Source organism: Erinaceus europaeus, unplaced genomic scaffold, assembly GCF_950295315.1.
Source record: "Erinaceus europaeus unplaced genomic scaffold, mEriEur2.1 scaffold_976, whole genome shotgun sequence".
Lineage (NCBI taxonomy): Eukaryota > Metazoa > Chordata > Mammalia > Eulipotyphla > Erinaceidae > Erinaceus > Erinaceus europaeus.
Window position 1 is genome coordinate 27,387 of NW_026648261.1, and position 14,056 is coordinate 41,442.

The 14,056-nt window shown below is 51.9% G+C and overlaps 1 protein-coding gene across 2 annotated transcripts; it reads left to right on the forward strand.

Moving 5' to 3' along the window:
* Positions 1-4,798: 4,798 nt before the first annotated feature.
* On the forward strand, positions 4,799-10,092 carry LOC132536719 (integrator complex subunit 6-like). Of its 2 annotated transcripts, none has more exons than XM_060184875.1 (5): positions 4,799-5,096; positions 7,988-8,216; positions 8,705-9,070; positions 9,469-9,562; positions 9,793-10,092. In XM_060184875.1, exons 1-5 carry the CDS (start codon positions 4,887-4,889, stop codon positions 9,863-9,865), a joined length of 972 nt encoding a protein of 323 aa, XP_060040858.1. In that variant the 5' UTR covers positions 4,799-4,886; the 3' UTR covers positions 9,866-10,092. The 2 variants fall into 2 exon arrangements, with proteins under 2 accessions (XP_060040858.1, XP_060040859.1); XM_060184876.1 differs by having other exon boundaries at positions 7,991-8,216.
* Positions 10,093-14,056: the final 3,964 nt, after the last annotated feature.

Consider the following 14,056-nt stretch of genomic DNA (forward strand, 5'->3'; position numbering starts at 1 on the left):
GGCGCGCGAGAGGGAGAGCAGTGGCCTCTGTGTGAGGTGGGCAGGACCTCAACAGAGCAGACAGGAAATCTCCCTATTTACAACAACATGGATGTAATTGAATGTTTTCTTCCTTTCTTCCTTCCTTCCTCTCTTTCTCTCTTTCTCCCTTCCTTCCTTTCTCCTTCCTTCCTTCCTTCCTTCCTTCTTTCCTTCCTTCCTTCCTTCTTTCTTTCTTTCTTTCTTTCCTTCTTTCTTTCTTTCTTTCTGTCTTTCTTTTTTACCAGAGCACTGCTCAGCTCTGACATAGGGTGGTGCAGTGGTTTGAACCTGGGACTGTGGAGCCTCAGGCATGAAAGTCTCTTTGCATAACCATTATGCCATCTACCCCTGCGAGTTGAATGGTATTATCGTAAAGCTCATCAAGCATTTAAAAATATCATGACTGTCAATCATTAACCTCCCATATAATGAGTATTAAAATAAAGACCATTTCTTCCCTCTCATTATAGCATTACATCAGCTTTAGTTGGTTACTACCGACCTTGTATGCCACGTCTATTTCTCTTAATTCTATTCATTCAGTTACAGAAGCCAGAAATCCTCCTTGTGCACCCATAAAATAATTTTGGTCCATACCCCCAGAAGGGGAGAAATGTTAGGGAAAGATGACCAGAGGGCTCTGTACTCCAACTCCATCGGGACTCAAAAGAGAGAAGTGGAAACAAAGAAGGATATTTGGATGTAGTAATAGGTGTGAGACTTAGAAAGGAAGAGAAGGAGAACCATTGAAAAGCAAGCAAAAATAGATAGATAGATAGATAGATATAGAAATAATAGTCAACCTATATCTGTGACATTGTGAGAAGCACCGAAGTTTCCAGTGGAGGAAATAGGATACAGAGTTCTGGTGTTGGGCACCATATGGAATTCAACCTAATTCCATAAAAAGATGATTTTTTTTTTGCTTTTTTACCCCCCTTTTGAGGCCAATGTTGTTTTATTGTTGTTGTAGTTATTATTGTTGTTGTTATTGACAGTGTCATTGTTGGATAGGACAGAAGAGAAATGGAGAGAGGAAGGGAAGACCGAGAGGTGGGGAGAGAAAAGTAGACACCTGCAGACCTGCTTCACCGCCTGTGGATAAGTGTGCCAGTGGGGAGCCTGGGGCTCGAAACTGGATCCTTACGCCAGTCCTTACGCTTTGCTCCACGTGTGCTTAACTGCTGCAATACCGCCTGACTCCCTATTATTTGATAATTCTGTAAATCAATATTAAATCACTGATAAAATTACATTAAGAAGATCACATGACTAGAAAAATTTGGTAATGTAGCAATGATTCTTCAGCTGATAATGTTTACACCAGTTATCAAACAGGACAGATGATTGGGAAAAAAAGTAAGATTTTGTTTCAGGCATTTTTTTCATTAACAAAATACAGACAGTGATCCAGGAGGTGGATAAGGTGTTGGATTCCCAGGATACTGTCTCAAGTTTGATTTCTCTGCATCACATGTACCAGAATGATGTTTGGTTCTCTCTCTCTCTCTCTCTCTCTCTCTCTTTCTCTCTGTGTGTGTCTCACTTCAACAGAGAAAACATTTTTAAAAGGAAAACAAAGAGATACAGATATATTTGGAAAATACAGCCATACTTTGTAAGGCAGAGCTCATCACAAAATGGATATTTCTCTCTCTCTCTCTCTCTCTCTCTTTCTCTCATATAAATGGCAACTTCTCTCTGTGTCTGTCTGTCTGTCTGTCTGTCACCTGTGATGTCAGAGCCTTAGGCCTGAGAGTCTCTTTGCATAATCATTATGCTATCTACCCCTGCCCCATGTAAATGTTCTCAATTTTCCTGAATAAAGTTTAAAGTACCTGAATAGTCATGCTCTCTGCTCAATTCTTTGTTGAGATAATGCATGGCGAACTTTTTCACGTTGGGGGAAGGAACATGGGCCTCCCCTTTGCCCCATATCATCACCATAAGCCTGAGCTGAGCAATGCTCCCGTCTCTATCTACCTATCTATCTATCTATCTATCTATCTCCACCTCTCTCTCTCCCTCTCTGTCTCTCTCTTAATTTTTATTATTTTATTGGATAGAAACAGTCGAAATTTGAGAGGGAAGGGAGATAAAGAGGAAGAGAGACACCTGCAAAACTGTTTCCCCCCCCCCAAAAAAAAGGGAGGGTTACTTTACCAAACTGTAATTCCGTCAACACCATTTTCACTGAATGCCTACATCTCCGCAGGCCTGTGTGGATTCAGTGCTTCTCAACGGGAAGTGAGTGGGTGCTAACTGGAAAATCAGCTTCCATCTCCTGCTTCATCTCCTGAGATGCCTGAAGCTCTCATGAGGGAGAGGCTGCCTGTGCCCATGGGAAGGAAAGAGAAAAGTCACATGAGCCTTTCAGTCATTCGCCCCTGCCCCTGGTTTAGCCAGGTGGGGAGATCCAGAATCCGGGCCTCTCAGTCTGCAGGGACAGCACGCCCTCAGGCTCCACCACAGAGCCTGCAGCTTCCCGATCAGCAGGGGGGACCTTGATTCCCAGAAAACTGTGACACTGACAGAATCTGGGATTTACTGCTGTCCTTTGCCCTGCCAGTTGACTGATTTTCCAACTTAAAGTTTTTGTCTTTCTTTCAAGCTGCTATTTTTTCAAGTTGATTTTCTCTTTTTATTTTATTTTTATGGGGTGGATCAATGGTTTGCTCAACAGTCAAATACAGTAACAAAAACTAAAGTACAGTAGTTTGTACACGCATATCACTTCTCAGTTTTCCACATGACAACCCCCTCTAGGTCCTCTGCCATCATGTTCCAGCACCTGAACCCTCCCCCCCCGCCCCCCCCCCCCCACACACCAGAGTCCTTTACTCTGGTGCAATACACCAAGACTTTATTTCTAACACGGTTATGGCTTGGGCTTGCTGTCTTCACAACGACACCATCAAGGGATCATTTTCCCGATCTTTTTACTATGGAGAGAGAGAGAGAAATAGAAAGGAAAAGAATAAGGGAGGGAGGGCAGGAGGGAGAGATGGAGGGAGGGAGCAAAGAGATACCAGAAGCACTGCTCCTCTGTTCATGAAGCTTCCTTCCTGCTGGAAAGGATGAAGCACGGAAACGTGTGTAATCTACCCATTGCACCACTACCAACCCCTCCACGTTTATTTTTTTCATGATCTTTTTCCTTATGAGAATTTTATTCATCACTTAACACCAATGTATATAAGTTCATGCATGATAATTTACCAATCACATATAGTGTTCATTGTTTCTTTTTTTTTTTTTGTCTTTTTAATTTTTTCCCTTTATCGAGGGATTATTAATGCTTTACGTTGGACAGTAAACGCAACCATTTGTAATGCATAACATTTCTCAGTTTTCCCCTCCATGTTTATATGCATTTATTCACTACTTATTTTTCCAGAGCACTCCTTAGGTCTGGATTACGGTGATGCAGGGGATTGAATTTGGGACTTCAAAGCCTCAGGCATGAAAGACTTGTATAGCCACAATGCTAGCTCCCCTGTCCTAGACTTTCACTGTGGTTTCCTTCCTTCCTTCCTTCCTCCCTTCCTCCCTTCCTCCCTTCCTCCCTTCCTCCCTCCCTCCCTTCCTTCCTTCCTTCCTTCCTTCCTTCCTTCCTTCCTACAAGAGTAGAGCCCAGCTCAGCATTATGGTGGTGCAGGGAATTGAACCTAGGAGTCTGGAGCCTAAGTCATGCAAGTCTTTTGGCCTACCCATTATGCTCTCTCTCCCACCCTGAATTGGAAGGGGGAAAATGTGTGCGTTGAATGGAGCAGATCTGAGACTGGGCACACCCCTGACTCCAGACACCAAGTTGCGTGTGCAAGTGACTCTTGTGGGAAGTCAAGTTGCAGATTTAATCAACTATCCCCAAGAGGCAAAGGCCCAGTGCCAGAGCCCTCTGGACAATAAGAGGAGTCAGGCAGGGGGCGTGTGTGGGCTGTCAGTCGGGAGGGGTATGAGAAGGTCAGGCCAGCCTTCAGTGTATCCTGTGCGAGAGGGAGTGTTCAGGACCTAGCGGCCTCAACCTATATAGGCTTAGAGGCACATCGGGCGTCAGTCTCCAGGCTTCGAGGAATATGGGGCGTCAGCCTACAGGCTTAGGGGAACATGGGCGTCAGTCTCCAGGCTTTGAGGAACATCGGGCGTCAGCCTCTAGGTTTAGAGGAACATGGGGCGTCAGTCTATAGGCTTAGAGGAGCGTCCGGGGTCAGTCTCCAGGCATCGCGGCGCATCGGGCATCAGCCTATAGGCTTCGGGGAGCATCGGTTGTCAGCCTATAGGCTTGGAGGAACATGGGGGCGTCAGTCTCCCGGCTTTGAGGAACATCGGGCGTCAGTCTCCCGGCTTTGAGGAACATTGGGCATCAGCCTATAGGCTTCGAGGGGCGTCAGCCTATAGGTTTTAAGGAGCCTCCGGCGTCAGCCTATAGGCTTCGAGGAACATCTGGCGTCAGTCTCCAGGCCTTGAGGAACATCGGGCGGGCATCAGCCTATCGGCTTCGAGGGGCGTCAGCCTATCGGCTGCGAGGAGCATCGGGCGTCGGCCTATCGGCTGCGAGGAGCATCGGGCGTCGGCCTATCGGCTGCGAGGAGCATCGGGCGTCGGCCTATCGGCTGCGAGGAGCATCGGGCGTCGGCCTATCGGCTGCGAGGAGCATCGGGCGTCGGCCTATCGGCTGCGAGGAGCATCGGGCGTCGGCCTATAGGCTGCGAGGAGCATCGGGCGTCGGCCTATAGGCTGCGAGGAACAGCAACGGCTTAGGCGCAGAGGGAAGGTTCTGGAAGCTGGCACGCGCCAGGGTTCCAGACGGCAGACCTGTTTGGTTGTCAGGGTCCACGGCCCTGCGCACTCTGCCGACTAGGACCATGGCGAGCCTAGACGACGTGGTCTTTGAGCTCTACAGCATCAATTTCTTTTACAGCGAAGTTACGCTGGCGTCACAGAACATCATCCTGACCCAGATCGTGAACTACCGGGACTATCTGAGGCAACTGGGCTGCCCGCCTCAGGAGATCAACAGCTACCACCCCAACATGTTCTGCGCCATCAACTACGTGATGAAAAATGACATGCAGGTGGGAGCAGCTTTTCATCCTCTCCCACTCTCACGTCCTTTGGGGGTGCTGGGGTCTTGTGAATGTTTGATGGTGCTGAGGGCCGGGCGGGGTGAGGGGACGGGGGGTGGTGGGTGGGGGGTGGGTGGCGGGGGTGGGAAGCGGGGGGATGGGGGGCGGGAGTGGGGTTGGGGGAGCGGGGTGGGGAGGGCGGGAGTGGGGTGCTTGGGGTAGAGGGCCGGGGCGGGGTGGGGGGTGAGGAGCCGGGGGGGCGGGGCGGGGCGGGAGTGGAGGCTGGTGGCGGGGTGGGGGGGACGGGAGAATTGGTGGCCAGAGAGTTGGGGTTTGGGAGTGGGGGGGCGGGAGAGTTGGGGTTTGGGGGCGGGGGGCGGGAGAGGTGGGGGGGTGCGGGGGCGGGAGTGGGGGGGTGGGGAGGTGGAGGGGCGGGAGAGTTGGGGGGCGGGAGAGGTGGGGGTGGGGTGTGGAAGGGCGGGAAAGTTGGGGGTGGGGGATGGGGGGCGGGAGACTTGGGGGATGGGGGTGGTGGGTGGGGGTGCAGGAGAGGTGGGGATGGGGTGTTGGGGTGGGGAGGTGGAGGGGTGGGAGAGGTGGGGGGCGGGAGAGTTGGGGGGCGGGAGAGTTGGGGGTGGGGGGGCGGTTGGGGTGGGGGGGCGGGAGTGGTGGGGATGGGGTGTTGGGGTGGGGAGGTGGAGGGGTGGGAGAGGTGGGGGGCGGGAGAGTTGGGGGGCGGGAGAGTTGGGGGTGGGGGGGCGGTTGGGGTGGGGGGGCGGGAGTGGTGGGGATGGGGTGTTGGGGTGGGGAGGTGGAGGGGTGGGAGAGGTGGGGGGCGGGAGAGTTGGGGGTGGGGGGGCGGTTGGGGTGGGGGGGCGGGAGTGGTGGGGGGCGGGTGGGGTGGGGTGTGGAAGCGCGGGAGAGTTGGGGGTGGGGGATGGGGGGCGGGAGACTTGGGGGATGGGGGTGGTGGGTGGGGGTGTGGGAGAGGTGGGGATGGGGTGTTGGGGTGGGGAGGTGGAGGGGTGGGAGAGGTGGGGGGCGGGAGAGTTGGCGGTGGGGGGCTGGAGAGGTGGGGATGGGGTGTTGGGGTGGGGAGGTGGGGGGCGGGTGGGGTGGGGTGTGGAAGGGCGGGAGAGGTGGGGGGGCGGGAGTGGTGGGGGGTGGGGGGCGGGAGAGGTGGGGAGGTGGAGGGGTGGGAGAGGTGGGGGGTGGGAGAGTTGGGGGTGGGGGGCTGGAGAGGTGGGGATGGGGTGTTGGGGGTGGGGAGGTGGAGGGGCAGGAGAGGTGGGGGGCGGGTGGGGTGTGGAAGGGCGGGAGAGGTGGGGGGTGGGGGGCGGGAGAGGTGGGGACGGGGTGTTGGGGTGGGGAGGTGGAGGGGTGGGAGAGGTGGGGGGTGGGAGAGTTGGGGGTGGGGGGCTGGAGAGGTGGGGATGGGGTGTTGGGGGTGGGGTGTGGAGGGGCAGGAGAGGTGGGGGGCGGGTGGGGTGTGGAAGGGCGGGAGAGGTGGGGGGCAGGAGAGGTGGGGACGGGGTGTTGGGGTGGGGAGGTGGAGGGGTGGGAGATGTGGGGGCGGGAGAGGTGGGGGTGGGGTGTGGAAGGGCGGGAGAGCTGGGGGTGGGGGGCGGGAGAGCTGGGGGGATGGGGGGCGGGAGAGCTGGGGGGATGGGGGGCGGGAGAGCTGGGGGGATGGGGGGCGGGGATGTCCCAGGTGGCAGACCTGTGCTTTCAGGAATGGGGAGCCAACACTCCTTAGTCCGGGCTCAGGGCCCAGGCGTGTGACTGTCTGTGAGGCCCCTGGTGGGTCTTTACGTTTCACTCCAGCCGCCCCGCGTCACATCCACGACCCCCCTAAGCAAGTAGCCGCCATGGGAGTGGGCGGTAGGTTGCGCGGCGGGTTAAGCGCACGTGGCGTGAAGCGCAAGGACCGGCTAGGGATCCCGGTTCGAGCCCCCGGCTCCCCACTGCAGAGGAGCCGCTTCACAGGCTGTGAAGCAGGTCTGCAGGTGTCTGTCTTTTCTCTTCCTCTCTGTCTCCCCCTCCTCTCTCCATGTCTCTCTGTCCTGTCCAACGACATCAATAATGACTACAACAACAATTCATAATCAAGGGCAACAAAAGGGAAAATAAATACATAGAAAAGGAAGTAGCATCCATGGGACTTGGGCGGTAGCGCAGCCGGTTACGTGCACTTGGCGCGAAGCATAAGGACCAGGTAAGGATCCCGGTTCGAGCCCGCGGCTCTCCACCTGCAGGGGAGTCGCTTCACAGGCGGTGAAGGAGGTCTGCAGGTGTCTTATCTTTCTCTCCCCCTTTCTGCCCTCCCCTCCTCGCTCCATTTCTCTCTGTCCTGTCTAACAACAACGACATCAGTAACAACAACAATAATAACTACAACCGCAATACGAAACAATAAGGGCAACAAAAAGGGACCATCAATCCATCAATTAATTTAAAAATAATTAAAAAAAAAAAAAAGAAAGAAAATAGCAGCCTGCAGGTCTCACTGAGTCGACAGAAAAAATACAGATTCACTGCCTTCTTTCCTCGACCCTGACAAGGGGTGAAGTAAAGGGCGAGTGTGTAGAGATGCCCTCGAGTCCTCCCTCTGGCTGCTGAAGGCACTCGCCCCAGCTTCCTCGGTGAGTCCTGCCTGTGGCTGGTCTCGCCCTGGACAGCACCTTCCTCCGTCTCCTCCACAGTCACTACTAGACTAGAGGCACGGGGGACATGCGTGTGTCCCAGGAACAGCCTGTGTGTCGGCATTGTTGACACACTAAGCCAAGCAGTCATGCATGATCAAGTGGGGTGTATGTGTGTGTTGGGGGGGGAAGGTAGAGGGGTCCACAGGTTAGTGTTTGGATTTTGCCTTTAACGCATCTCCCACTGCCCTTTCTCAGCAGACAGGAACCGCTGGAGCAGGCCAGCCCCCAAGAAGGCCCGCAGCCAGGAGGCGCAGACCCGCGTCCACCAGAAGACCGGAGTCCACCAGAAGAACGGCGCCCAGCAGAAGAGCGGAAGCCAGGAGGAGGCGCAACAGGTCACCACCCCTGCAGGAACAGCATGGGCAGGGGTACCCGGAGCCTGTGGCGCAGAGCTCTCAGAGCACGCTTGGATCTGCACCCTTAGGTGAGGGTGCAGACGGGCTGCTTAGCTACGGGAGGCCAAGGCTGTGTGTGGTTAGGGTCAGCACTTAGAGGCAGAAGAGGGAGGACCCTGTGCAACCACAGTGCTGGGTGTTCTGAGTGCCAGCAGAGAAAAGGAGCTTTATTGTGTGACATCTTTCTAGACCTCTTTGTGGGTACTGGTATTTCCACAGCCTCCCGATTTCTGAAATAAACAGTAGCCTCAGCACTGCAGGGCACTAAGTTGTAGGTGTGTTTGTGTGTGTGTGTGTGTGTGTGTGTGTGTGTGTGTCTAGAGCACAGTGTGTGTATGTGTTTGTGTGTGTGTGTGTGTAGAGCAGTGTGTGTGTTAGTGTGTGTTTTGTGCTGGTGTGTGTATAAAGTACACACAGTGTGTTGTGTGTGTGTGAATGTCTGTGTGTGTTGTGTGTGTGTGTGTATGTGAGTGTGTAAAGCACACACAGTCAGCTCTCAGTCTCTTTTGATTTCCAGGTGCTTCTGCCTCTAATGACGTGCTAGAAGTGAGGATGGAGAATGGGGCGCCCCCTCCTGTGTCCCCCCCGGTCCGCCTCCCTGCACCAGAGATTTTGTACTTGGCTGGAGAGGCCATTACTCCTGTCCCGCCCGAAATTATCCTGGAAGAAGAGAGTTTAAGCGGAGATGAAGTAGCTCCTGAAGCTGCTCTGAATCCCCCCGAAGAAGAGGACGTGATCATGATGTCTCCTGACCTCGAAGCCACAGCATCCACTTCAACTGGAGACAAGCCAGAGGACTCACGCAGGAGCCCCCCGATGTCAGAGCAAACCAAGGAGGGCATCAAGGACCAGTTAAGGAGTGAGCTCCGGAAACGTGGCCACAGTAAGTAGCGGAAGGGTGTCTGGAGTTGAAGCCCCCGGGCCTCTGTGCTGCAGGGTGCGGGCGTGTTCCAGCCCCAAAGCCAGCCCACCCTCTGACTAAGGTTTGACACAGTGGAGGGGGTCCTCTGTGCTTTGTCTCCTGTGTCACAGGGCAGCTGTGCAGGCGGCCTGCTGTGCTGTGCGTGGAGAGAGCTCACAGTAGCTTCCTCAGGAGACGAGGGGTGGCGGCGGGGGTTGGGGGGGGGTGTTGTCGAGGTGTAAGCGCCTCTGCAGACATGCCCACCGGGCAGCCTTCTGGTCTTGGAGGGAGGGGCTCTGCTGCCCAGGGTGCCCTTTGCTGGAGGTCCTTCCTACCCATCCGCACTGCTGGGAGCACCGAGACCTCTTGTCCTTTTGCAGAATACAGCAGAGTCCTCCCTCTGCTGGAAAACGTGCAAGGATCTCTTGCAGTCAAGAAAGAACTGATTGAGTTTGCCATCATGGAAGCAGCAAGGTGAGTGCTAGAGAGCAAATGCCAGCTCGCCGCAGCCTTTGGGTCTGACGCTGAGCAGGGGCAGAATGAATGGGTCCTGCTTCTCTCCCCAGACCTCTTGGCCCCCAGCCACAGTTCATGGATTTGCACGGGGATTCCAGCAGTATCATCCAGGGCTGTCTCACACACATGGTTAGATCTGTTTTGCACCCACTACTGCTTTCCATATAATTCAGTACCCTTTCTTACAGATGCAACGGTGTTGCCATCATCCAGGAACTGAAGAGGTTACTAGCAGAGGTGCGCTGCAACCAGCTGATATAAATCCATCCCGTGAAGAAAAGGAGAATTATTTTATTGAATGCCACCGCAAGAAATGAGGGGATTTCTCAGTGCCGCCGGTGAGGTAGAGCATTCCTGCGGCTTCCCAGACGTCACTCAAATGATACCTGCTTTCTAGATGTGGGAAAAAGAAACAAGAGTCCTTGAATAGCATACTTTTCTTTCAATAAAAATGGAGAATTGCTCTAAAGACTTCTTGTGAGATTATTGCTGGTTGTTTGTGTCCTTCTTTGTGTACTGTGGGAGAGGTTGCTGGGACTCAACAGGTGATTAGTATTCAGCAGCAAAGAAGAAGAAGAAGCAAAAGAAGGAGAAGGAGGAGGAAGAGGAGGAGGTGAAGAAGCTTGAAGATGCTATGTTAAGTTAAGAATTTAGCCAGCAAGAGAGAGATGATTATGAGATGATCTCTCCTATAAGCGGTAGTTGAGAAATGACAACAGGAATGGAAACACAAAGCAGAACTTGAATTGGGTTTGGTGTATTTCACCAAAGTAAAGCTCTGGGGGCTGGGGGGGAGGGGTTCTTTCTGGTCCTGGTGCATGATGGTAGAGAAAGACCTAGGGCGGGGTTAAAGTGGTTTACAGAAAAGTTTAAAAAAAATTATACATATACCAACAGCTATATTTACTGCTTACTGTAAACGAGAGAGAGAAGAGGAAAGAGAGAAACGAGCAGGGGAGGCGAGTACTCTGCCAGATGTACTAAGGCAGCAGCCTGAAACTACCCTCTGAGCAACCCCAATGAGCCCTGAATGTGGGTTATTGATTGGTCACGTTCATTTACAGAGTTACCCTCAGTAAAGGATATTTGTCTCTCCCTTCAAACTTGTGTTGTTAGTGACAGCTGATGGGGGGATGGGGGGAGTTCGGTCTGTTTGGTCAACAGAGAGGGTAGGAGGTGCGTGGTCTGCCTGGTGTTCTGGGGGCTGGCAGCGAGGCTCCTGTGGGCATCAGCTCCTGGGCCCAGGCTGCACCCCACACAGCCTGTGTTTCCCAGCGTGCATGAGTCCTGTGCAGAGCAAGGTGGCAGCACCTCTCCACACCTGTAACTTCCTGGAACTCCCCCCAAGGTAGAAGGACCTCAGAGAGCTCCTTGAGACACTGTCTTGTGCCCCTCACACCCCACACCCTTGGCATGCCAGCACTGCATTCTAGCACTGTGCTAGAATGTTCCAGGAAAAATGAGCTAGAGTTTACTGCCCTGTGATGAATTGCCTTAGGCAACCTTACCCAGTGAGGATTTAGCACCCTGAGTGTGGATTCTGTGCTGTGGGTGCTCCCTCTGCCCCAGAGGGGGTCTCTTCTTCAAAATGTGTCAGGGCAGGCTGCTCCCCACCTTGGGGAAGACATTCTCTGGGTGCTGGTGCCACACTCTGTGGCCCTTAGCCTTAGGGTTGCATCTCAGTCAAGTTGGAAGGAGCAGTGTAGCTTTTCTGCTGCTGATTCTTCCTGAGTGGTGGTGGTGGTGGTGGTGGGGGGTGAGTGAGCTCTGAGTGCTTTTCCTCAATCCTGGGGGCTTATGATTGGGTGTTCATCCCATAGTGTGCTCCTCCTTGATGCTCTTCCACAACCTCCGGTCACACTGGTTCCTGGGGGCACTGTCTCAACTGGGAGGTGGGATGGATTTCTACGTAGGAGCTTTATGGGCTCAGCAGACTAATTCTGGGGCCCCCTCCAGGCCCAGAGCAGCTAAGAAGACTCCTTATAAGGTCTCTGCAGAGGAGTGGATTCCCAACTAACCTCCAGAATCCTTGGGGTCAGGAGCTAGTTCACCTGGCAAACACAATTTGTCATGCTGGAGAACCTGGGTATGAGCCTGACGCAAAATGGAGGACCATACACAGGTCAGGGAAGCTTCATATATGGTGGAAAGGTGATGTTTTCTCTCCCCCTCTCACTGTCTCTGTCTTGTATGGAAATTGAAAGGGACAAAAATCCTCCAGGAGCAGTGAATTCATACAGGCATAATAAATACCACCAGTAAATAAATAAACGAGTGAACAAACAAATAACAAGACCTGTTGTTTTGGTAATAGTTATCTCACGAGACACAATTCTTTATTTTATTTTATTCTGTTATTTACAAACAAATCTTTTAAATATAACTTTTATTGATAAAAAGGAAACACTGATAAGAACCATATAGGAAAAGAGGGGTACAACTCCACACAATTCTCAACTCCAGAACTCCATATCCCATCTCCTCCCTTGATTGTTGACTGTAGATCCCATCGATTTGATCTGATCTGGGGCCCATATTCAGCTTAGTCTCGAGACTATGTGACCTCTGCAACCCTATAGATCTCATTCTGTAGTCACGAGTAGGAACGTTCTAAGCTGCCCTAATTTCAGGACCCATCTTCCTCAGGTGGAGCATAGGGTATGTTGTCCAGCCTCCCTTCTGAGGATGGAACATTCTCTACCGTGGTTGATCCATGTTGAAGGCAAGTTCCTATGCGGGCTGACAGAGGGGTCTATTGTGTTCTTCCTGATAGAGATGACCAGTAACAGTGGAGAGGGGGATTTACTCCAGGTCTAGGCCCATCATGTCTGTTTGGGAATCTCAGGACTCCCCGAATACGGCCCCAGCTGATGGGGTGGCCTGATAGTGACTAAAGAGTCATTGTTAAAGTATGCCAGTCTCTTGCCCTTATTCAGCTTTTGCAGTCATTATTTTGATAAGGATAGCTTTGGAGTGAGTGAGAGAACTGTGAAGCTTTCCCCTTGCACGTGGGGACCGGAGGCCGAGTCTTTTTCATGTTGACTCTCTAAAAAGCTTAGACTAGGGAGAGCAGAAGCAACCAGTGGCATTACTCTATAAGAAACAGCTATATACAAATAATGTCAAAAGACATAAAATACGGTGATGGTGTGTATGATACAGCAAATCCTAACAAAGGGGTTTTTCAAAGTTGACCCGATTGCCAAACAATGTGATTGTAGCAATAACTAACTATCTGTTGTCTTCTTAAACTCTTAAGACAGCAGGAACCTCCCACTTCCTCTATAGAGCCTGTATTTCCCCCTGTCCTGGAACCTCTGGGTTGAGGCTCACTTTCTTGCATGCTTCTCTCAAGTCATACCAAATGATATTGCATTTGCTATTTTTCAACCTAATAAATGCAACGAGTACCACCTCAGCATGCTTCGCCTCAGACTGTGTCCAGAGAAGTCAGGCACGGAATGTCAACCCTTCAGCCTCATTACTCGGGTGAGATCTTTCTTTCATGGTATTCTCTAATTCCATTCCAGGAGGTTCACTTCCTAACAAAGTCCCAAAACCTAGATATAGACCAGGTCCCACAAGATAGAGCCTATGTTCACATGTATCCATAAATTAGGGCAAAATGTATACCTGAAAGCAAAAATACACACTAGTCTGTAGTGCGTCAGTATAAAGTTCATAATGAAATAGTATCTAATTAGACTTAGATACCCTCCTCACCTGCTTCCTATTACAGTTCTCTTACTCACTCCAAAGCTAACCTTATCAAAGCAAGGACTGCAAAAGCTGAATAAGGGCAAGAGACTGGCAGACCTTAAGGATGACTCTTTTGTCACTATCAGGCCATTCCATCAGCTGGGGCCTTAATCAGGGAGTTCTGAGATTCCCAAACAGACATGATGGACCTAGACCGCGAATAGATTCCACTCTCCATTGTTACTGGACATCTCTATCAGGACAACAAAATAGACCCCTTTGTGGGCCCCCATAGGACCTTGCCCTCAACTTGGATCAACAATGGTAGAGAATGTTCCATCTGCCGAAGGCTGGACAACACACTCTACCTGAGGAAGTTGAGTCTTGATATTGGGGCAGAATGGAATGTTCCTACTCATGACCACAGAATGTGAACTCAGATCTACAGGGATGCAGAGGTCACATAGGCTTCTGAGCTGATTATGGGCCCCAGATCACATCAAATCAATGAGGTTTACAGTCAACGATATTTATACCCCTTTCTCATATTAGGGAGCTACTCTCTTCCTTGATGCAGCTTTCTGGTCCCTTTTCCAGCCATGACATCATCTCCCCAGACAATAACTCGGATCTATCTATCGACATATCACATTTCATGCTCAGAGGCAAAAACAAAAAGGAAAAAAAACTAGTATTGCCACAGTCCATTTTGAATTTAACTAAAATATATCTACTAGCTATCTACAAAATGGA